At 52.1% G+C, this 21,067-nt stretch overlaps 1 protein-coding gene across 1 annotated transcript; it reads right to left on the bottom strand.

Annotated features, from left to right (window-relative positions):
- Positions 1 to 241: 241 nt before the first annotated feature.
- Positions 242 to 20,471, bottom strand: COL6A1 (collagen type VI alpha 1 chain). The gene is made up of 35 exons (XM_061343207.1): positions 20,304 to 20,471; positions 19,490 to 19,619; positions 18,364 to 18,564; positions 17,958 to 18,117; positions 17,673 to 17,795; positions 17,558 to 17,578; positions 17,400 to 17,420; positions 17,253 to 17,297; positions 16,884 to 16,937; positions 16,151 to 16,195; positions 16,025 to 16,051; positions 15,668 to 15,694; positions 15,517 to 15,561; positions 15,232 to 15,285; positions 14,610 to 14,672; positions 14,212 to 14,274; positions 14,029 to 14,082; positions 13,905 to 13,940; positions 13,713 to 13,775; positions 12,073 to 12,135; positions 9,557 to 9,619; positions 9,104 to 9,166; positions 8,644 to 8,694; positions 8,523 to 8,558; positions 8,012 to 8,074; positions 7,795 to 7,860; positions 7,165 to 7,200; positions 6,844 to 6,880; positions 6,205 to 6,213; positions 5,398 to 5,531; positions 4,245 to 4,354; positions 3,838 to 4,021; positions 3,362 to 3,536; positions 2,949 to 2,978; positions 242 to 2,270 (listed from the first exon to the last, which is right to left on the bottom strand). The coding sequence occupies exons 1-35, from the start codon at positions 20,407 to 20,409 to the stop codon at positions 1,660 to 1,662; spliced, it is 3,069 nt and encodes a 1,022-aa protein (XP_061199191.1). The 5' UTR covers positions 20,410 to 20,471; the 3' UTR covers positions 242 to 1,659.
- Between the last annotated feature and the right edge of the window lie 596 nt (positions 20,472 to 21,067).

Below are 21,067 nucleotides of genomic sequence, written 5' to 3'. Positions count from 1 at the left end.
CCTCTCATTACACAGTATTTAACAGATGCAGAGAATTCACAGTATATTTCCCAAATCAGGGCATTTGATAATAGGCATATTTGCAATGCAAAAGCAATAGAACTCGTGTTCTATCCCTTACAGTACTATGGGAGAAGTTCTGCTGGAATCCCCTCAGATCCCAATAAGCTGTATTTTAGAGTGGCATTTGGAACATTCAGAACCCTGGCAATTAAAAGTCGGACAAACTTCCAAAGGGGTAGTGGAAAACAATTTATTTGACAAATTTCCAAAGTGGACCATTTTAGTAAAACACAGGCATAACATAAAACTAACCCATACAATGGGATTTGGGATACAAAGTGAAGACTTTGGGATGCTGATACCTGGCAATCACTGTTGCTGTCTCAGAAGCACGTGGATTCATAGCAAGAGCACCAATGGAAGCGCTGAAACAACATCGCACCCAGGCAAACCACATCTTCAGCGTGGTCCTGGAAACAACTGTGTAAACACCAGGGCCCCACATCACCCAGGCAGTGATAGCACCTTTGTCAGTATACCTGTAGGGTTGGAGTCAAAGACCCTGGCAGATAACGGCAGCCTTTCCCTTGGTTGGGTTGCAGATGAGGCTCTCATTCAATATATAGTACAGTTAGTGGGTTTCCCTAGGTGCCTAACTCCTGGATGCTCCTATAGAAGCCTGGGAATTAGACACTTTTGGAAAAATAAAATAATTACAAAATCCCACTAACTGGGCTCAGAGAGGTTTTCCAGAATCTTTGACCTTGGACCATAACGCAAGTTGTCAGGTTATTCATGAGGTTCCTGGTTCCACTGTAGGACCTTGAGATCAGTTAGTGAAGGAGTGCAGTTACATAGCTTCTTGTAGGGTTTCCCCCCTGCCCAGTGGCTGATGTCCAGCTTTCCTTTGGTCAGAGCCCAGCCTCCCTTCTCTGAATGGGAATGTCAGTGCTGAGGGATGCTCCACCACCCACCTCTACCTCAGCTTGAGAACTCAGTGCCCCATCTCATGGCTCTGGAGGCCAGAGAGGCTTCCACCCACAGTTTGAGTAATACAATCTAGTCCTCGCCACCAAGTATGGGAGATATGAATCAAACTTGCCAGCCATGACAAAAATCCCCTCTCAAAGCCTGCTAAAGTGTTGAACATTCCACTTGAAGCACAGCATTAGGTTCGGGCCATTGTGAGCTGGGCTAGTGCTCAGCTGGTGAAAGAAAGAAGCAAATGAACAAACCCCCTGTATCTGTAAAGAGCATCATCAGCCTTATGAGACCAGGATAGTTCTTAATGCTACAAAATTCCTCATTCCAATTCTCCCTTTTTTGGCCAAAAACTAGTGGGATGGGGTTGCTACTGGTGTTCTAGTGTTTTATTGCTAGGTGTGCTTGTGTTTGCCCACTGTGGGGAGAGGGGGAGGCAGCCATTGGCAGGAAGGGAGACCTGAGGCTAAGAGAGTAGAGGTGAAGATGTTGAAGCAGGAGGAGAAAGCAGGGAACTGTGGACAGCCAGGTTGTGGCACTATAGCCATCTGTATAGACAAAAATTCCTGAAGTTGTCAAAAATACTGGATTTGGGGTTTTTCTTTGGTTGTTTGCTTTCATTTTTTGGTGAGACAGAAGCAGGCAATGGCCTTGGCAAGAAACCCACCCGGGTGCTCAGTCAACAGCTATTTTCCTGGACACAGTTTGGTAGAAGACCCCCCGCAGCAAAGAGGAGTAGTCAGGCACACGGAAGAGGTGGCGCTCCCCATAGACCACATCATAATCCGCGCTCTTCCCCGTGACCAGGACCCGGATGTTGGGTTCGTTGGCTTGGCTGCCCACCGCCAGTACATAGATCTCAATGCCAGCCTGCTGAGCTTCCTGCACAGCCCTTTCAATGGCCCTGGCTGTGATGCCTTGAGAGTTGCCATCAGAGAACACCAGCACCCTCTTCTTGGCTGCGCCACGGGAGGAGCGCTGGTACAGCCCCGTCACGTACCGCAGGGCAGCATTGACGTCCGTGGCGTCATTGATGAACTCCATGTTGTCAATGGCCTTGGCGATGACCGTGTAGTTGTGCTGGAACTGAGCTTCCACCTTCTGTTGGTTCCGGCCGCTGTACTGGACCACAGAGACACGCACGGAGTCATCGGCAGGCTTTCCGGCCTCCAGGAACCGCTCTGCCAGCCGCTTCACAAACTTCTTGGTGGTCTCAAAGTTCTTGCTCCCGACGCTGGTGGAGCTGTCCACCAGCAGAGTGATGTCTGCCAGCCCGGAGAAGGTGACTGCAAGGGGAAAGCATTGTTAATGCTGGGGTTCTCCTGTTTCTTCCATGGGAAGCTTCCTGAGGAATCCCCACTCTCTGGGTGTTTGCTAGTTCGGTTTGCCCTATCCCAGTGCTGTCCCATGCTTGTCCTTTTACCTTTTCATTCCTTATTTGCTGCATTCCCAGATTCTTATCTGGGTTAGATCATCTAGTGGCTCTTGTTGATTCAATACATGTTCTTGCATGGCTGGGAAACCCGCTTCATCTCCCTTGGATGGCTTTTTTCCCATGATGAGTCTAAGGATTGTATACATTTCTTTCTAGGAGATGTATCCCACCAAATTCCTCTCCTTTCTCGCTTTTCAAGCAGCTTTCACAAATATCCCTGCCTCAGTGCTGACTTTGCCTCATGATCCCACCACTAACAGCAGTTGATCTCATTACCTGCCTCAGCTAAAATGAAGGTTAAAACATGGCACAGCCTCCTCTCCTCAGTTTTGAGGTGCCAGAAAAGCAATTATCTAGGCTTTTCCCCCATGTGCTTTGAGTTGGTTTGGTTTTGGCTCCCTTCTCCAGCCCAGGAGCCTCCCTCTCACAAGAGGTGTCCAAGATAGGCATTCCCACAAACACAAGCTCCCATTCCCGACCTGCATAGCACCCACAACCCTTGTGTGTGGAACAAAGAGTCAATACTCACTTGGGCAGGTATAGTCAGGACACTTTTTCTCTGTTAAAGGAAATGGGAAAGAGTAATTTTCACCACCTTGCCCCGGAAAACCTCTTCTCCTACAGCTTCTCACAGAGCCACAGGAGGGACAATCACTTCATGCACAGCTACACTGTGGAAGGTGCTGTGAAAAGGCTAAAGGGGCGCAGAGAAAGGCTGTGGATCTCAATGCCTTGCAGCAGGAGAGGAGCTGCACCCAGATGCAAAGTGTCCCAAAACATGAGATGTCCTCACTCCTTATTTAATTAAGCCTTGAAGGCTATTCTCTTCCCACAATGAGTGCTGAAGAGCATCACTGGGGAAAGGCAAGGCAGGGCAGCCTGCATCCCTCCCCTTTAGGCTGAGGCAATCCTCACTGCCTCCACAGCCAGTCTTTGACCCACCTTGGCAGACGTATGAGGTGATGTTCTGCAAGAAGGTGTCATCCAGGAGCTCGGCGTAGTTGTCCCTTTGAATGGACAGTCCTGGCCTGGTTGGTCTGCTTAAGCAGGCGATGTCATTGAGGTGATCGGGGTTCGGAGGGTTCCGGAAAATGTCACCAATCCCAAGGGAAACCACCTGCAGGAAGATAAGAGTCCACCATCTCATCATAGAATCACAGCCTGGTTTGGGTTGAAAGGGACCTTGAACATTGCCAAGGATGGAGCAGCCACAGTTTCTTTGGGCACCCTGTGTCAGCGCCTCAGCACCCTCACAGGGAAGAGCTTCTGCCTAAGAGCTCATCTCAATCTCCCCTCTGGCGGGTTAAAGCCATTACCCTTGTCCTGTCCCTACAGGCCCTTGGGTAGCAAAGACATGGAGAGCCCCTGAGAGCTTCCTCTAATGCCCAGTGCTGCATAGCAGGTCCCTTTGCACTTACTGGGGTGATATCGCACAGTGAATTGAGTGGGGTAGGGTCTCGCAGCGTGTCGGAGCGTCCATCTGTGATGACAATGGCAACACGCTTGTCCGAGGTGAATCTCCGCAGCAGGTTATCCCTAGTGAACTGCAGAGCTTCTCCAGTGTAGGTGCCCCCAGCTATCCAGTTCAGGTTCTTGATTGCCCTGCAAGCACAGACACCAGTGAGCCGCCACATGGTACCTGTATGGGACTTTGGGTGGAAAACCAGCAAGCTCTTGGCCTCAGCACCACCTACAACAGCTACTTTCAACTAGAGAACATACAGCATCCTTGCAGTTGTAGGAGCTGATGGCCTGGAGATGGAGGATGGGAAGGAAATAGGTGTCCTTGGTCCTTGCATGATGTGCCAAGACCCCACAGACTCACTGTTTGAGTGCGCCGATGTTGTCTATGTTGGCATCCCCCATGGCCACCAGCTCCTGCGTGTTGTCATGGCTGTACTGCACAACACCCACACGGGACTCTCCAGGTTCAAACTGTTAGGGGGAAAAAAAGACACCAGTTTGGGTCAGATACATCAGGGGGTCCTGGAGGCTCAGGAATCCTGTTGATGGTTTGTCCTGAACCCCTTCAGTTCAAGCCCTTCAGGCTCTGCTGCTTCTTCTCTGCCTTATTCCAGGCAGAAGGAATTCCAACAGGAGTGGATGCACATGGGTAAAACATGACCCAAACCCGAGTTCCTGGCTCAGTGGTCCCGACACAAGCCATTGGCCATGGTGGGTGGCTTGGAATAGATCTTTCTTCAAAGCTTGTTTTCCTTCCAATACAGTGGTTTTGGTGCCCAGCTCTACCCTTCCAGCCAAAGAGACCAATGCATGTCCACACAAGCATCCAGCAGCAGCATGTCGTGACTTTGCAGCCCATGTGCCTGGTATCTGGTTATATATACGTTATATATGTTATATGTATGTCTGGTTATACCTTAAGACTAGATCCCAAACATCCCAGCCAAATGACAGAGGTAAATGACATTTCCCATGCACAGTAGGTTACTAGGCAAGAGTTAGGAGCAAGCATTTGTGTCCCTCTTCAGGCTGAAAGACTTATTATAGGGATCATATTGCTGGTTTGGGTTGAAAAGGTCCTTTTTAGCAGTGTGCTTGACTGATAACCTAACCCTAAGCGTGGGGGGAAATAAGAGCTCCTGGGGGGTTAGCCATCACAGTTGTAACACACAACGTGTTATCTTACTCCAGCCAGAAATGCTCAATGGGACTTAGGAAGAGACTGATTGATCAGGCAAATGGCTTATGAGCTATTTGCTCTGGAACATGGGGGAAGAGCTCACACACAGCAGGAAGAGTCCCTTTGCCCAGGATGAGTAGAACGACTGTATTTTGGAACAACAAACTGATCTCTATCTCTTCATGAAGCTCGCAAGAACCAAGACCCAACCCCAGTTGTACACTTGAAGATAGGCCTTGAAGAGGGTCTTTGGAGTGGAGGCACATCCCCACTTTCCCGCTTGGTAACACGAGCGCATGCAAGTAGGCATCCATGCATGCGAAGGAAACCTCACCTTCACACGCTCATCCTTGCTCAGGCGGTCGATGACTTTGATGATGAAGTCCTTGGCAATCTGGAAGTTCTGCAGGCCGATGCTTTCCGAGCTGTCCAACACGAAGAGGAGATCGACGGGCCCGCAGGTGCACTCTGCAGCAGGGCACAGGGCTTTAACCTCCTCTTTCATGTGTGTTTTCTATGCGAGCAGCACGTTTTGCCAGGGAGCCGTGCCAAAGCGAGCAGCTGATGGCTGCTGTTAGTCCTGACCCAGTGTGTGGGCCTTACCTACCCGCAAAGCAGGGGGTAAAAGCAGCAAAATAGCTGCAAGAAGACTTGAGAGTCACTTTACTAACTTCAGTGTAGCATTTCCACACTGTGAGTATCTTTCAAACACCCCATAATTGTCCCAAAACCCAGTAAAAGCCTTTTCATTTCTTTCATTCACCCAGCCCAGGAGGACAGAGATGAAGATGGTGTGTTAGATGAGGCTAACTCAGCTTGTTCCCCCCTCTTTTCCATGCCTGCAGAGCATCATGAGCCCTTGAATATTCCTTCAAGCTTTCGAACTGCAAACTCAACCTGCTGGGACAGTATTAGAGAAAACACACCCAGCACATTCCATTGTGCCCTGAATGCTGCTTCTGCATCCATGCAGCATCCTCAGGAAGAGCTGCCCTCCCCTGCCTTGCTCAAGCTCTGTCCTCCCTCCTGGGCTCTCAGCATGTCTCCATAGCAGAAGGCAAGGAGAAGGGGAAAGGAGGGGTGCAAGCAAGGAGAAGGGCTAGCAAATGTTTGCAGAGCAGCCTTGCAAAGTAACACTCACCACAGCAAGCTGGAGGAGAGGGAAGAGAAAGAGAGAATGTTAAAATGCTAGCCACAAGGCTTTTTGTGTTTCTACAAACCCAAAGAAACCTCACTGGGACAACTGAAGCTCAGGGAGGTTTCCTTCCTGTTGGAAATACACATCCCTCTCTCCTGTTTCACACTGGGGTGTTCCAACCCAGAGCAGTAGAGCTTGGTTTGTGCACACACTGGTGTGTTCTTATTTAAATGAGAATCAAAGCTGATCCTGGAGGAATTAAGTAAATCGCTGGAGTATGGAGCTCAGACTCAGACCCCTATGTACCCTGTGTCCACCAGCACTTCATTACTAGCCAGAAACCCTTTGCAGCACGTGTACTGCTGCTCCCCATGGCAGGACACCAGAGAACAGGCCTTCCCCTTCCCAAGAGGGGAAGTCAGGTCTGGCTATTTATGATCAAAACCCATTGTAAAATGGTCCACACAAAAACTGGGTCAAGAGAAGGAAAAGCCAAGTGCAAAAGATTTGCCTCTTTGAGGATCTCAACCTCCTTCAGCTCATTGACTTAATAGTAACCCGTGGAAGAGGAGGAATGCCCATAGCATCCTTCTGCACACTACCTCCTGAGCAGGGTAGGAGGAGCGGTATGGAGATACTCACAGCACATCTTCATGATTATGTCCAAGATTTCACATTCCTGCAAACAGAGGTAAAGATTTGTCGTAATAACAGTGAAGGCAGCCCCCAAGTGCTGCCCACCACCTCCATCTGCTGCTCTGTGCCCTCAAAGCACAGGTCCTGATCTGGACATGAGTGATGGGCTGGCATGAAGGCAATCTGACCAGTGCGAGTTGCTGGGATGGTAACGGGGAGCAGCATGAGGCTCCTCCAACATTAACCCCCTTCCCAGGAGCCATTGTGTGGGGCAGGGGAAGCACAAACCAAGCAAAGCAAGCAGCAGCAGGATCTCATCCTACTCACATCTGGTCCTGGAGGTCCCACAGGTCCTGCTGGTCCCTGTCAAATAGAGAAAGCAGTTACAACAGCAGCCAGTTCCTATCTGTGGCCTTCTCTGCTAATACCTTGCTAGGCAATAGAGAGCCTGGAAATGTCTTTTTGGCTTCCCACTTGCTGACCACTGGGCTTTGAGCAGGTACATCTGCTTGCTTGCACGATGCCCTAGGGATGCACTGGGGTGAAGGGCAAGGAGACTCACCTCCACATGTGCCATGCCCACCAAGGCTTGGCATTGACCCCACAGCACTCAGGTGACCGGTGGATGGATTACACCTGCCTGTCTTGTAGCCTCCAGGCCAACGTGAAGCAATGCAAGCAAGTGGTGACTCAAGAAGAACTGAAATGCTTTCAGGATGGTCACTCCAAAAGGCTGCTTTGCCCTTACTGAACCTGATCATATGAGGACACTTGGCTTATGAAAGCACGCAAGTGTCTGCACTTTCTGCCCTGATTTGGGGATGAACATGGTGTTTCAGAGTCCCCTGTACCAGGCTGTAGCAGCAGGTCTGAAGAGCAGGTCTGTGGTAAACCCTGCTGTTGGGAACCCCATCAGCTCCACACATTGGTGCAGACCCTGCCAGGGTCCTTACTTACTGGGCGGCCTTCTGGTCCCCGGTGGCCCTTCGCTCCTTTGATGCCCATAGGGCCAGGGTTTGGGTTCTGGAGTGAAAACAAGACCAAAATCCACCAATTTGTGTGTGTCAGTGCTGCACCTTCCCCTCCACGAGTCTGCTGAACCCCTAACACGTTATCTGAGGCTGCTGGATCCAACCAGAAGAGTTAGGGCTTCAGCTTCATACACATTACTCACATCATTACCAGGGTCTCCAGCTTCTCCTTCATCACCTTTAGGACCGACATAGCCTTTTGTTCCCTGAAAAATAGCACAGACAAGACTCTTGCATGGAGAACTATTGTTATATCATGGAAAGTTTAGTGCTGCGTGCAGTGACCTTGTGAGAAATGTCTTGGGAAAGGGATGGAGAGCGAAGTATAAGCTCCCTAGCACCAAACTGCAGTGCTATTAAGGAGAAGAGCTTCTTAGGTGTCTTCTAGTGTTATAGCATCATCCCTGGGTGACACTATCAACCCTAAGTTCTGGCTCCATTGAAAGCACTCATCCCAAGCTGCTGTCCTCAGGTGTTCACCTAAGCAGGCTACTTGATCAGAAGCATTCACTGCAGGGAGAGGTGGGCAGGAGGAAAAGAGGGTTTTGGAGGTGGAGGATGCTTCAGGAAGCCCATTCCACCATTTAGCAAAGGGAGAGGCTGTAAGGAGTCAAAGAATTTTCTGTTGGGTGTATGGGGAAGCAGCACACTTACATTGATGCCAGGGTCACCTCTGTCTCCTTGCTGCCCCTGGGGATGAAGGGAAGGAAGCACGTTAGGTGGAACAAGCAGCAATAATGGCCTTAGAGCTCCAGAACAGCACAAAAGGACTTACTGGGGCTCCTGTGAATCCAGTTGTACCATTCCCAGGAGGGCCATCTTCCCCCTGGGAAGGAAGGGAGCAATAGGTGAGATAATGAAAAGCAGATCCATTAGATAGCACAGCAGCTTGGGCAATTTATCTCCAGCAAAATGGGCAGGAAATATGGTACTGGTGGGTTGAACATGGGCCAGGCAGGTGAAAAGACCACTTTGCTTGTGTGTGACCTGCACAGCCACTGAGAGGCAAGTGACACTGTCCCCCTCAGCAAATGTAGCTGGGAACAGACAGAGGATGACTCTTGGAGCCTGCAGACATGATGTATATTGCAAAGCAGGCTGCTTGCAAGTTTTCCAGGCATCTCCTCTGTGTGTGGACAGAGTTGCTTCACTTCCTGAGCTGGATGATGCTGTGTCCCCTATTGGACATCCTTCCCAGCGTGGCATGCAACCCCCTCTGTGCAAATCCCACTCACCCTTTCTCCCATCAGGCCAGGGTCTCCAGGCAGCCCAGGTGCTCCAGGCAATCCCTTTGGACCCTGGAAGGAGCAGAAGAAGCAGTCAATCAGTGCACACACTGTCCTTTGATCTGGGAAGGTGATATCTTCTAAGGCAACCAGCTACCATCACAAGCCCATTATGGGAGGTGTTTTTACTTATACAAGAGCAATGCAAAGCCCACAGATGGTTTTGTGATGGGAAGCTCATGGTGTGGCTATACCCTCTCCATGAAATGGCTTCTGGCAGGTAGGGAATAAAGGCATCCATAGCCTTAAGGACCCATATGCCTGCCAGGAAGCTAGCACCTGAGTTTGTACCTACAAGTTTCCAAGATCCCAGGGATTTAGGGACAATCCTAATGGGCATCATCTCCTGGTCTTCTCTTCATTCCCTCCCTTCAGAAGACGCAGCGATGAAGAAGCACTCACCTCATTGCCACGGGGGCCATCATCTCCCCTGTAGCCCTTGGGTCCTGGGGGTCCAGCCTCACCCTAAGGAAACACAAAGAGATCTTGCAATGGAAATTTGAGGTTGATTAACATGGGGTCAATGCAGATGGGGAGATGCTTCAGAAGCACAGCTGGGTTGCATGGTGGCATCTCATCGGCTGTGCTAGAGGTGCCACTGGGGCAGAAAATGGTCCTTGGGGATGCAAGTCATTCTAAAGGTGGCACAGACACCCCTTCCATCTTCTGCTTAGTGCCAACAGGCCTCTGCGGGGTTTATTTGCCAGAAGACTGGTAACGATGGTGGGTAACAACCATGTAATGATGCTCTTCCCATGCGGATGCAGGCTCCTGGAAGCAGTTGCTCAGTGGTACCCGGTCTTCAGCATTGCAGAGGTGGCTGCCCCATCCCTGGCCGTGTTCAAGGTGAGGCTGGACAAGGCTTGGAGCACCCTGCTCTAGTGAAGGTGTCCCTGCCCATGGCAGGGGGTTGGAACTGGAGGAGCTTTAAGGTCCCTTCCAATCCAAACCAGACTGGGATTCTATGTGGGCAACAGAGGACTTAATATTACACAGTACAGAGCTCTGAACTGTTCAAGGTCATGTGCGCCTATTTCTGCACAAAAGCCCAGAGGAGAGAAAGCTGGGAAGGAGGGACAGCAACTCATGACTGTTTGCATAAGCCAAAGCTGGATCCACAGCACCCCTGGCTCACACAGTGCAATTCCCTCACGGCCCTGCAGGAGTTCATGAAGATGCAGGATTTGGGGTCAAAGAATCCTAAGCAGTTCCAAGTCCATTACCTTTCTGGGTGTGACAAGAAACATGTGAGAGATGGGGCACCATGGCCAGGATGAGAGAGGGACCACCAAACCTGCCCATGGGGATCATGCCGACCTTTAGCTTCTCTTGGATGGAAGGAGGATGAAAGGGAGTCACAGGTTAGTGGGATCCCTTTTCCTTTGCCAAGACAAATAGGCTCTGAGAGCCAGAGCTTGCAGATCGCATGGCTTGAAACACACTCGTGGTTGCCAAAGCCCTCACTTGCCCAAGCCCGATTAGTCATTTAGTTCTAATCTGGCCAAGCAAAAGCATTCTTTTGGAGCTGATGGAAAGAAGACTCTTGCTTTGCAACTGCTTTTGAAATCTCCCTGGAGCAGTGGAGGCACTGGGGCAAATCACTGGCCTGGGGAAGCATTGGAGCTGCTTCTGCAATGCTTCCTCCTCCGACAGTGGTTTGTCCCAAGTTCAGTGCTGGGGAGGTTAAAACCATGTCCCAGAGGCTCAGGAACAGCAGGGAGACTGCTCCTTCTCCTTTGTCCTCCTCCCAAAGAGAAGGCTGGATGGAAGCAGGATCTATCCCAGCCTCCATGCTTGCACACATACATCTCCCAGGCTTGTGTCTGGCATCTTCTGTGCAGTCCTTCTGCCTTGAACCTAGGATGAGACTCTACCATGTGGAGAGCAGCTCCAGCCCTCCTTCCTTTCCTGGTGTGGGCCTGCAGCACTGGTCCATCACACACACACATCCTTCCTACCATGGGCACCTCCCACTGTGGCAGTGTCCCTATACCGCCCATGCTGGGGATGACATGAATGCAGCAGTGGCTGTCCCATGCTCCACATCTCCTTCATGGCTCTTGGTCAACCATAAACGAGTCTAAAAGCTGTCTTTTCTTTATCCTCACACTGATGTCCATGTCTAACCTTCATGGAAGTCCTGCTCCACCAGCACGGGTGCGTTTGTGCCAGTCACTTCCCTGTATCTTGGGCTCCATCACAACTCTGATGGTGGGTGGAGGGAAGCTGTCCCACAGAGCCCTCTCCAAAGGTGCTGTCAAAGGATGCTTGCTTAGTTGCAAAGACCCTGTTGGCCATTACAAATCAGTGCTATCACCATGGAGGATTAGCCCAGCAACACCTCCAGGACCAGACTTTGGGAAGAAAGAGCTTGTAACTGAAAGCATGGGATGCTTTCCTCAGGCTGGAGGTAGTCCAGAAAGCCTGTGGGGTCTAAGATCTGTTCCTTGAGGCACACAAGGACAAGCAGAGCCCAGAGAAGGAGGGCCAGGCCTTGCAGCAAGCAGACTTGATGAGAGCTGGCTTTGGGACAGATGTCTCTGCAGATGCCAAGGGTGTCAGGGACACTGCTGGGGCCCCATCAGGCTTATCCTCACTGACACAAGATGTCTCATTGACTCCCTTGACCTACGTGACATTTTGTGCATCACTGCTGCTTGTGCTTGCCCATTTCCAAATCTGTCAGACATGTTGGCATGCATTCCCATGGGATTGGAAAATGGCATGGAGGTTGCTCCATCTCCATTCTTACAGCCTTGTCCATATCCCCACTTCTCCAAAAAATCCCTGTCTCTTTCCACTAGGTTTGCTACCCAGTGTGGAAGATGCTGTGGCATCAGTCAGGCCCCTGGCCCCACTCTTCCCAATGGCTCCAACCACTTCCACTTGGGATCCAGAAGGTTAAACCAAGATCTTACCTGGTCTCCAGGTGGTCCGAGGGGTCCTTCCCGCCCTTGATCACCTGGTGGTCCAGGCTCTCCCTGAGAATGAACACAGAGTGTATGAGGAACCCAAAGAGGGACAGGCATAGGGTACAAAGGGCCCTGCATGTAATGGGGAGCAGGGATGCAGCACTGATGGCACATGTGCGATAGGAACTGGGAGAGAAAACTATCAGAGGTATTATGAGAGCGAAGACAGGCTGGCGTGGCCAGCTCCAAGCCAAGAAGACAGCCCCAAGAGGAAGACCTGGAGGGTGGGAGTGCTTCCCTCTAGGAGATAGGTTTCAACCCATTTTGTGCCAGAAAAGCAAATCCGTGCAGGGGTCCACCTTGCAAAGCTTCTGCAGATACACAGAGAGGATCCCAAAGCCACGGAGTGGCTCTTCCCAAACACATTCTGCATACATGTGCTGCTGTCCCCATGCATAGGCAGAGATTCTGGTCTAGCATCCTCCTTCCTCCACCCCCTCTTCCTCCACTCTGCTGTCCCTCTGGAGCTAAGGAAGTTTCCAAAGGAATGAGCAGTAGATGGGGAGGGACATTCCCACCTCTCACTGATGATGCTCTCCCCTCTCCTTCGCCAACACTTAGCACCCTGGGTTGGCTCCAGGGACCTTCCCCATCTAAACTCACAACCATGAGCCTTGAGCATTGCCCTCAGGGAGGGGGCAGCTTCTCTGGCCAGCACTTCCCCCCCCTCATGGGGAAGAACTTCTCCCTTAGTACACCTGACTTAAAGCTTATTGACCCCAAAGCTGTTCTTTGCAGGCTGGAAGCTTGCAGATGCCTAGAGCCAAACAGTAAATACAAAACACAACTTCCAAAGGGCCCTGAGCGTCAGGGAAGGACGTTTCTGGCGAGGTTACACAGCCTCGTGCTTGGACTGGAACTTGGAAGGAAGCAGCCCATCGTCTGCTGAACAGTTTAACTCCAGGACACCGGCATGCTCCATCTCCTGCATATATCTGCCCCGCACACCATGGGGAGCAGCAAGTGCTGAACATCAAGGGGGGATACGCCATAAGTGGATCTTTACCCCCTTCCTGGAGCCAGTAATGGGCAGACCGGTGCTGGTGGTACTGGGACACCCCCTGGGATGCTAGTGCTGGCTCCCACTGCCCCAAACCCCTTGGTCCCTCACCACATGTTTGTCCTGGATTGCTGAGTGCTCTGCTGCCTGTCCCTCCCATGCTCGTGTTCAGTGACTCATGCCCTGACAGCAGGAAAAATACTTTCCTAGTGATTCCCACCCAAAAAGGGGACGGAAGGGTGTTCCTGCACACACTGCCCGGTGGCATCCGCACCAATGGTACCCCATGCAGAGCACCTGGGGGACATCTTGTCCTCCTTGCTCTCCATCAACTGATGTTTGCTCTCTGCCCACTGGGCATGTTCTCCTCTGGGTTTTGGCTTCTTGGTTATGAGCTGCCAACATAAAAGGGTGATTGCCAGGGGGACATCACCAGATTCCCCCCATGGCTGGCAGGGAAAGGCACTGAGCTTGCCTGTTGGCCCACAGGCTGGTGGAGCTCACCACTGGCCACCTATTTCCAGCCCCTGGCTGCTAAGTGTGACCCTGTTTGTAAGCAGAAAAGCTGCCCCATGGATGCAGTTACCGGCTCTCCTCTTGGCCCACGGTCACCCGGTGAGCCCAGGGCTCCTCTTTCTCCATTGCTGCCCTGCAAAGAGATTGGAAGAACACCAAATCAGGACTCTCCTCTCATTGCCCATCTCTGAGCGGGCTCGTCCCCAGCCCTCCTCATCCTTATCCATGCCCTGCCAATGTGGTGCTTGGTGTCCTCACTTACCCGTTCTCCAGTAGGACCATCCGGGCCTGGAGCACCCTATGGAAGAACAAGAGGGGAGGTCAACATGTGATGGGAATGGCTGGCAAGATGCATGGATGGGGGGCATGGTGGGCAGAGGACTCACCTCATCACCTGTTTCTCCTGCTGGTCCAGGCTCACCCCTGTTCCCAGCAGCACCCTGTATGAGCAAGCCACAGACAATCAGGATCAGTCATCAGGTTTTGGGGTGAAGCTTTTACCTTGGACAAGCTCTGCTTCAAAGCCAAGGATGGAGCAGAGGATGCTCATGCATGGGTGCTTCACCCACCTTCTCTCCAGGGCTGCCAGGAATTCCTTGTCGGCCGGGTTTTCCATCATCGCCAGGCTCTCCCTTCACAAGGACACAAGGCACAGTCAAGTCTGCCTCCAACATCCCTCACCCAGCAGAGGGTTTTGGCTCCCACAGAGGCCATCAGGAGCCTTTGGTGTACTCCAAGCCTCCCATTCCCAGCGGATCCCCCTCAAGCTGCCCAGCACAAGCCACCTTTTCACAGCAACCCCCACAGTATCTCAGGGGTGTTGTCACCATGGGAGCCACATAAGGTGATGGCCATAGGCTTGCTCCATAGGCAAGCATGCCAGCAATGGGTAAGTCACCACCTCTCCTTGCAGGAGAGGGATTCCCAGCATCCTTCCTTCCATGTGAGGATGGGCAGAGTGGCTCACCTTTCCTCCCTTGGGTCCATAAGCACCAGGATCTCCCTTCGGTCCAGGTGGGCCTTGAGCTCCCTGTTGAAAAAAGGCAGCATCACTGAGAACAAAATCAGCATCACCATCTGTAGGGAACTAACTGGGCATGAAGCAAGCATCCCAGCAGACAGCATCACTATCTGTGGGGAACTGGGCATGGAGCAAGCATCCTGGCTCTTAGCTCCCCAGCAGGATGGGAATGTGGACTCCGGAGCAACACAGGGATGGCATGGTACTCGTGGAGCCATGCAAGTATCACTGTTGACTATGGTGCTCAAACACTGAGCAGCTCAGGTTGAAACAGCAGCAAAGGTGGTTGTTGAGCTGCTGAGGATGGACTGCACTGATTATGGATACCACGATGGATGTGTCTTTGCTGTGGTTGGAACTTGGCCTTGAACAATGCCAGGGATGGGGCAGCCACAGTTTCTCTGGGCATTGTGTTTCTCCGGTTTCCCTCCTTGTTTCTGTGCTCCCAGAATGCATCCAGATGCAAAGACACCTCCCAACAGGTCCCTTTCTTGGGGATCTCCCCGTTTCCACGCACTATCCATGCACTATGGTTTGTTCTCATGCAAGGGGCACCCACAGTACATACATCAAATCCAGGTGAGCCTTTGCAGCCTGGTAACCCGGGGTATCCAGCTTCACCCTGTCAGACAAAGAAGGAGTCTCCATGAACAGTGTGCCCACGGGAAGATACACCCCCCTCCACCCCCCACTCCATACCTCCCAGATACCCAAAAGGGACATTCAAACCGTGTCCCTGGCTTGAAGGTGAACCAGAGCTCCATTGCCCCATGTGGGACACTTTATTCCCAGATCCCACAATGGATTTGGAGGGTCCTTAGGCTAAGCAAAGTACCCCAGCCTGGAGATTTACCTTCATGCCATCAATGCCATCAATTCCACGCCTGCCCTTCTCACCCTGAAATGAAGAACAGCTTCCATGAAGACCCTTCATGGGTCTTCATCTGACTGATGCCTGGAGGCATTGTCCACAAGGAATAGATGGTGGAAACCAGAAGACTGACCTTGGCTCCTTTGGCTCCTCTCGAGCCCTGCAAAGGGAAGGTGAGAGATGTCAGGGCCTGTGCAGAGCAGATCTGTCCCCTCACTGTGCTGCAGTCCCCATGCCAGCATGGGTTGATGGTGCAGGTATTCACCCTGAGCACCACCAGTCTTTCCTTCTGTGTCTGCCTTGTGCCCACTACATGGTGCTTGTCTCATCTCTAAGGCTGCGTTGGCTCCAAAATGGCTGATCCACCTGGATCCTTGCTCCTAGCACGAGGGATAGATGTGCGGGCACACAGCAGACCCCAACATCATGCAGCTGGGCTAACCAAGCAGGGGACACACAGATCTTCCCTCAGCATCCTTGCTGTCCTCACCTTTTCTCCTCGACTTCCTTTGTCACCCTGGAGATGGAAAGAGAGAGGAAAACAGGAGGATGAGAATGCAGCACAAAGCCTGTGGCCCATCTAGAACCACCCCTCTGACCCTGCAACCCCATGTACCTTCATTCCTTGGTAGCCAACAGGTCCCATGTCCCCTGGCTTGCCCTGGAGAATAGAAACATGGTGTTAGGGATGCAAACATCATCACCACGGGCCAGTTTCACCCCAATCACCACAGCAGAGGCTCTCCCATGTCTTCCTACATGGAAGCATGGAACCATTGTGGAGTGCAGAGAGAAGCTGCTTTCACCTCCACCATCTCCAGCCCTTGCTGAGGGTGATGGGAAATGGATTCTCTGGGACACACATGGATGAAGGGAAGAAAAAAGGCCTGGCAATAGGGATTTCAAACTTGGGAATGCATGGGATGAGTAAGTGCCCACTCACGTGTGTGGAAGAAACACACCTCCTAAAATAAGTGTACCTAATGAAAGAAGGAAGGGAGGAGAAGGGAAATAGTTTCCTCATGCTATTAGCTTACTATTTACCAAAGGCTCCGATGTAACACTGCTGTGCTTGTGTCAGAGGGAGCCCAGAGTCCACCCCTGGGCTGGCACACATGAGTCAGAGACGTGTCCTCCAGGCTACATTGGATGAGGAACAAGGAAGCCTTGTAACTAGGGGAGGGGCCACCCTGCTGCCCACCAGAGGCCACTGCTTGGCAGGGTGGCTGTGGAGGGAGACACTGGACCGTGACCATGGAGACAGGATGATGCACAAGCTGGTCGGGATGTGCCCAAGAGGTCAGGCCAGAAGTAGCCAATAGAGTCACCAGTGCTGCTTCTTTACTTACTGGGTCTCCAGCCACTCCTTTCTGGCCAGGAAGACCTGGTTTGCCCCTTTCTCCCTGCAATACAGGACAGAAATAGAGTTAGCTCCTCATCCCCAGGAATAGAACAATGACCTGTTGAAAGGAGAACAAGGAGGGCAGTAGCAGCAATGCCCCATGGATGTGAGGAGCAGATGATGCCATGATGGGAGCATGGTGCAGGTCCTTATCCTGCCTGTGGCAGCAGGGTGGAGCTAGATGACCTATAAGGTCTCTTGCAACCCAAACCATGCTATGGTTCTATGATCCATCTCTCCATAGGTTAGTGCTAAGGTACCAAAGACCCCATGGGTGTCTGAGTATCCCACCTCCTGGCCACAGTCAATCCCTCACCTCATGGCCTGCATCACCAGGAGGTCCAGAAGGCCCTCGGGGAGGCTGTGGAAGGGAGATGTAGATTAGACCAGCCACCGAGGCACAGCCTGGGGCTATGGGGATGCAAGGGGAAGGGAACAGGGGGTCTCAAAAGGCCAAACTCACCTGACACTCGAAGGAGCAGCACTGCCCAAAGAGGAGAAAACAGCATTATAGATACAGCAGGCAGCACCCAGGGCTGCCTGCAGGGGAGGGCTGTGCCATTGAGCCCCTGTTTGGCTGTGGTGACCTGCTCAGGCACAGGGCTGGGGAGGAACACTCACCGATTGCTCTGTGTTAACCTTCTGCAAGACAAGAGAGCAAAGAGAAGGGGTTTGAGAGGGATGGGTGATCCCCACGGGAAGGGACTGGCTAGGGAAGGGGGTGCTGGGTGCTCACAATCATATTGATGATGGTGTTGATGGTCTCCTCCACGTCAAGCTCCCGTGTTGGCTTCAGGCTGGTGGCAGTGAAATTGCGGCGGTAGGCATGGTCCGTGGCGATGATGTTGAGCCGCTGGTCCTATGGTAGGGAGGGCACAGTGACACCTGCAGGTACCCATGCAGGCCTCATCCCCACAGGGGACCTGCATCCTTCCCTCCCAGAGCACCCTTTGTCACACTGGGGTCTTTGTGGTCCCATTGGGAACCCCTGCAGGGAGCATCACTGCTGCATGGTCCCTACCAGGTGGTTGGGGGAGATGGCGACGGAGAACACTTTGATTCCCAGATGTTTGGCTTCATTGGCAGCATCATCCAGGCCGCCACAAGGCTCCTTGTACCCTTCCAAGGGGTGTCCATCAGTCACCACGATGAGGTATTTATTCTCCTTGTGATGGGAGCCACTACAAGGGTTTAAAACACCAGATTTCACTGATTCACCCAGGGAAGAGTGACTTGGGCACCTCTGGACACACTGCAGACTATGGTCAAGGGATGCCCTCACCCCAGAAAAGCAGGAGTGCTGGGAACCTATCACCCTCATGTCCATTCTGTGCTTAGGTGACCTCCTATCCCATCCTGGGATAGGGATAGGAGCTCCCAGTGCCCATCCACCATGGCCACACCACCAGCATCACCCACTGCCTTACCTGATGAGCAGCTCCTCAATGCCCCGCTTGATGGCACAGTCGGTGTAGGTGCCCTTCCCAATGTAGTTCACAGCTGAGACACGGTTCTTCAGCTCATTCTGGCCACTGGGCATCGAGGTGAGGCTCTTGATGAGCACGACCTCGTCGCTGTAGTGCAGTGCTCCAGCATTCCACACCAGGTTGCGGTCGCAGCGGTAGTACCTGCCCGGATACACCAGCATAGGGGCTATTAGGACCTTCATCTGCACCCTCCCATCACCTCCACTGCGTCTTCATTGGCCCACCATGCCAAACATTGCAGGGCTTTACTAGGGCTCCTGCTCTCCTGCAAGCAGGGATGTGCTTCACATGCAAATCCCAGCCACTAAACCACAGGAGCAGGTCAGTTTGGAAGGGCAAAGGGGTGGCCAAAGGTCAGATAGATGGGTACAGAGGCTTCCTGAAGAAGTACCAGGCTGCAATGGCTGGATCTGAGCAGGAGACGCTGAGCCAGACACGGAAACACCACACACAGGACTGTGATGAGATTTCCACTGCTGGATGTGTTAAAATCAAAGCATCATAGATTGGTTAAGGTTGGAAAGAACTTTAAGATCATTTAGTTCATCTCAATCTCTCCTCTGTCAGTTTGAGTCCATCACCCCTTGTCCTATCACTACAGTCCCTGATGAAGGGTCAGTATCCTTGTAGGCCCCTTCAGATACTGGAAGGCTTCTATGCCTCCTGCAGAAGGTTGCTCTGATGGATCAGTGTGTCCTGTGCACTGACACAGCCTGCATCTGAGTGCTGGGTTTAACGCCAGAAGTGCCCTGCTCCCCCCCAAGCACCCAGGTTGTGGTGGGCCTGAGCAGCCGGTGGCATGGGGATCAGCATCACTTTGGCACTAAAGAATAACCACCCATATCTGCCACTGCAGGAAGCTGTGTTTTTCCAGACAGTGACTGCAGGCAGCCCTGCTAAAGGCCAAAATGGGATGGCTGTGGACTGGGAGAGGGAAGAGATCTGCACCCCCATCATTAACATCCCTGCTTTTCCCTTCTCCCTCCACAAATGGCCAGCCTCAGCATCCCATCCAGCACCAGGCTCAGTCCCTGGAGCATCCTGGCCAAACCCCCAGGGGATGTACCTGCTTGTCAGCTTATCAATGAACCGGTTGGTGAAATCTTTCACTTGGGAAACCAAGTCCCCAAAGGGCTTCACCCTAAGGGCAACACTCTCCGAGGTGTCCAGCACGAAGAACAGGTCCACAGGACAGTCTGGGAAGAAGCGGAGAGGCAAGATTGGGATCGTGGCCCTGCTGTATTGCCTCCCTGGACTGTGTTAAGGGGGCGGCACTCACATCCTAACCCCACGCAAGCACAGACATGGCTGAGATTGCTCATTTTGGCACTAAGGGTAAACCAGATATTAAAGCATCACTTTGTGAAAGCATTTAACAGCTTTCCTCTCCATGTTTATCCATTTACATTCAAAGAGTGTCTTTGCAAGACCCATACTGGTTATATAAAATAACATGCAGATGCAGCTTACAAAGCCATAAACCCAATAGCAATGAATGCAACGAGAAACCAGGGATTTTCTGACACATCCTGGCACAAATACCCCTTTAGAAGAGAGCAAAAGTGAAAACACTTCTTAACAGCCAAACAGCAATGTCAAACCAAAACTGGCTCAAAAAGCTAAACCGGTATCAATGTTATTCCCTCTCCTACATCCTATGGCTACTGGCAGCACCTCCCAAGGCAGAGCCAAGGAGAAAGAACCTAAAAAGCATTGGAAGTGGGTACTCGCTACAGATCCCTCTCCTCAGCAAACACAATGTCCCAACGTAGCTGTGCGCTGCAGCAGAGGCATCCGCCCAAGAGGGGAACAAGCAACCGAACTTCTCTGCTGATCCCAAGAGGAATAAAGCACGCAGGGAAGCAGCAGCCTGGACTTACCTTCAGTGTTTGCGACCCGGGTGGTGATTTCACGCTGAGCCCACGATTCCCCCCCCAGGAAGCCGGCCAGGAGTAGCAAAGTGAATACAAAGTCTTGCAGGATCATTGTGCTCAGCTCAGATTTCCATTAAGCTGGAACGAAGCAGGAAATGAAAGGCAGGGAAGGAGATGCCGCGATCCAGAGGCAGGAGTCGCTGAAGATGTATTTTTACCACTTTTTCCCCCCTTGTTTCTGTAGGAGGAAGGGCAGGCAAAGGGTGAGGAGGAGACTTCCCAGCCCCGGCACTGAGGGAGGGATCAGGGGATGTCAGCTCTGAGTCAGGAACGCATGAGGCACCTCTCCTCACCCTACCCTGTGGATGTCGCTGTACCTGCGATGGTACCCTGGCAGCCAACGCTTCATACGCAGGGAGCCCAGCATCAGCATCTACATCCCCACTCCACGGGGTTTATCCTGCTCTGTGGAGCAGGGGAGGGCTCAGGGCACCAGCCATGCTGCTTCCTGAGTAAGGAAACTGAGGCAGGGGGACAGGCATTCCCATTGGATCCCCACCTGCATGGGAGCTGGCTGGTGTTGTCCTGATAACCAGGGGAGTTCCAGCAAAGGGAAGAGATGGAGCTGTCCCACCCAGGGATGGGGGCACTATGGAAGCACCCCATTTTAGGAGAAGAACCATCCTAACTTCAGGGCTTTCTACTCAACCCAGCCAGAAACCCGAGGGACAAGCTGAGTAAGGAAGATGGAAAGGTGTTCCCCTGCCCAT

This window comes from Neopsephotus bourkii, unplaced genomic scaffold (assembly GCF_033783945.1).
Source record: "Neopsephotus bourkii isolate Nb327-2 ecotype Australia unplaced genomic scaffold, CSIRO-AGI_Nbou_v1 NB_31, whole genome shotgun sequence".
NCBI classification, from domain to species: Eukaryota; Metazoa; Chordata; class Aves; order Psittaciformes; family Psittacidae; genus Neopsephotus; species Neopsephotus bourkii.
Note: the sequence above shows the minus strand (reverse complement) of the source record. Positions and strands in the feature narration are given on the sequence as shown.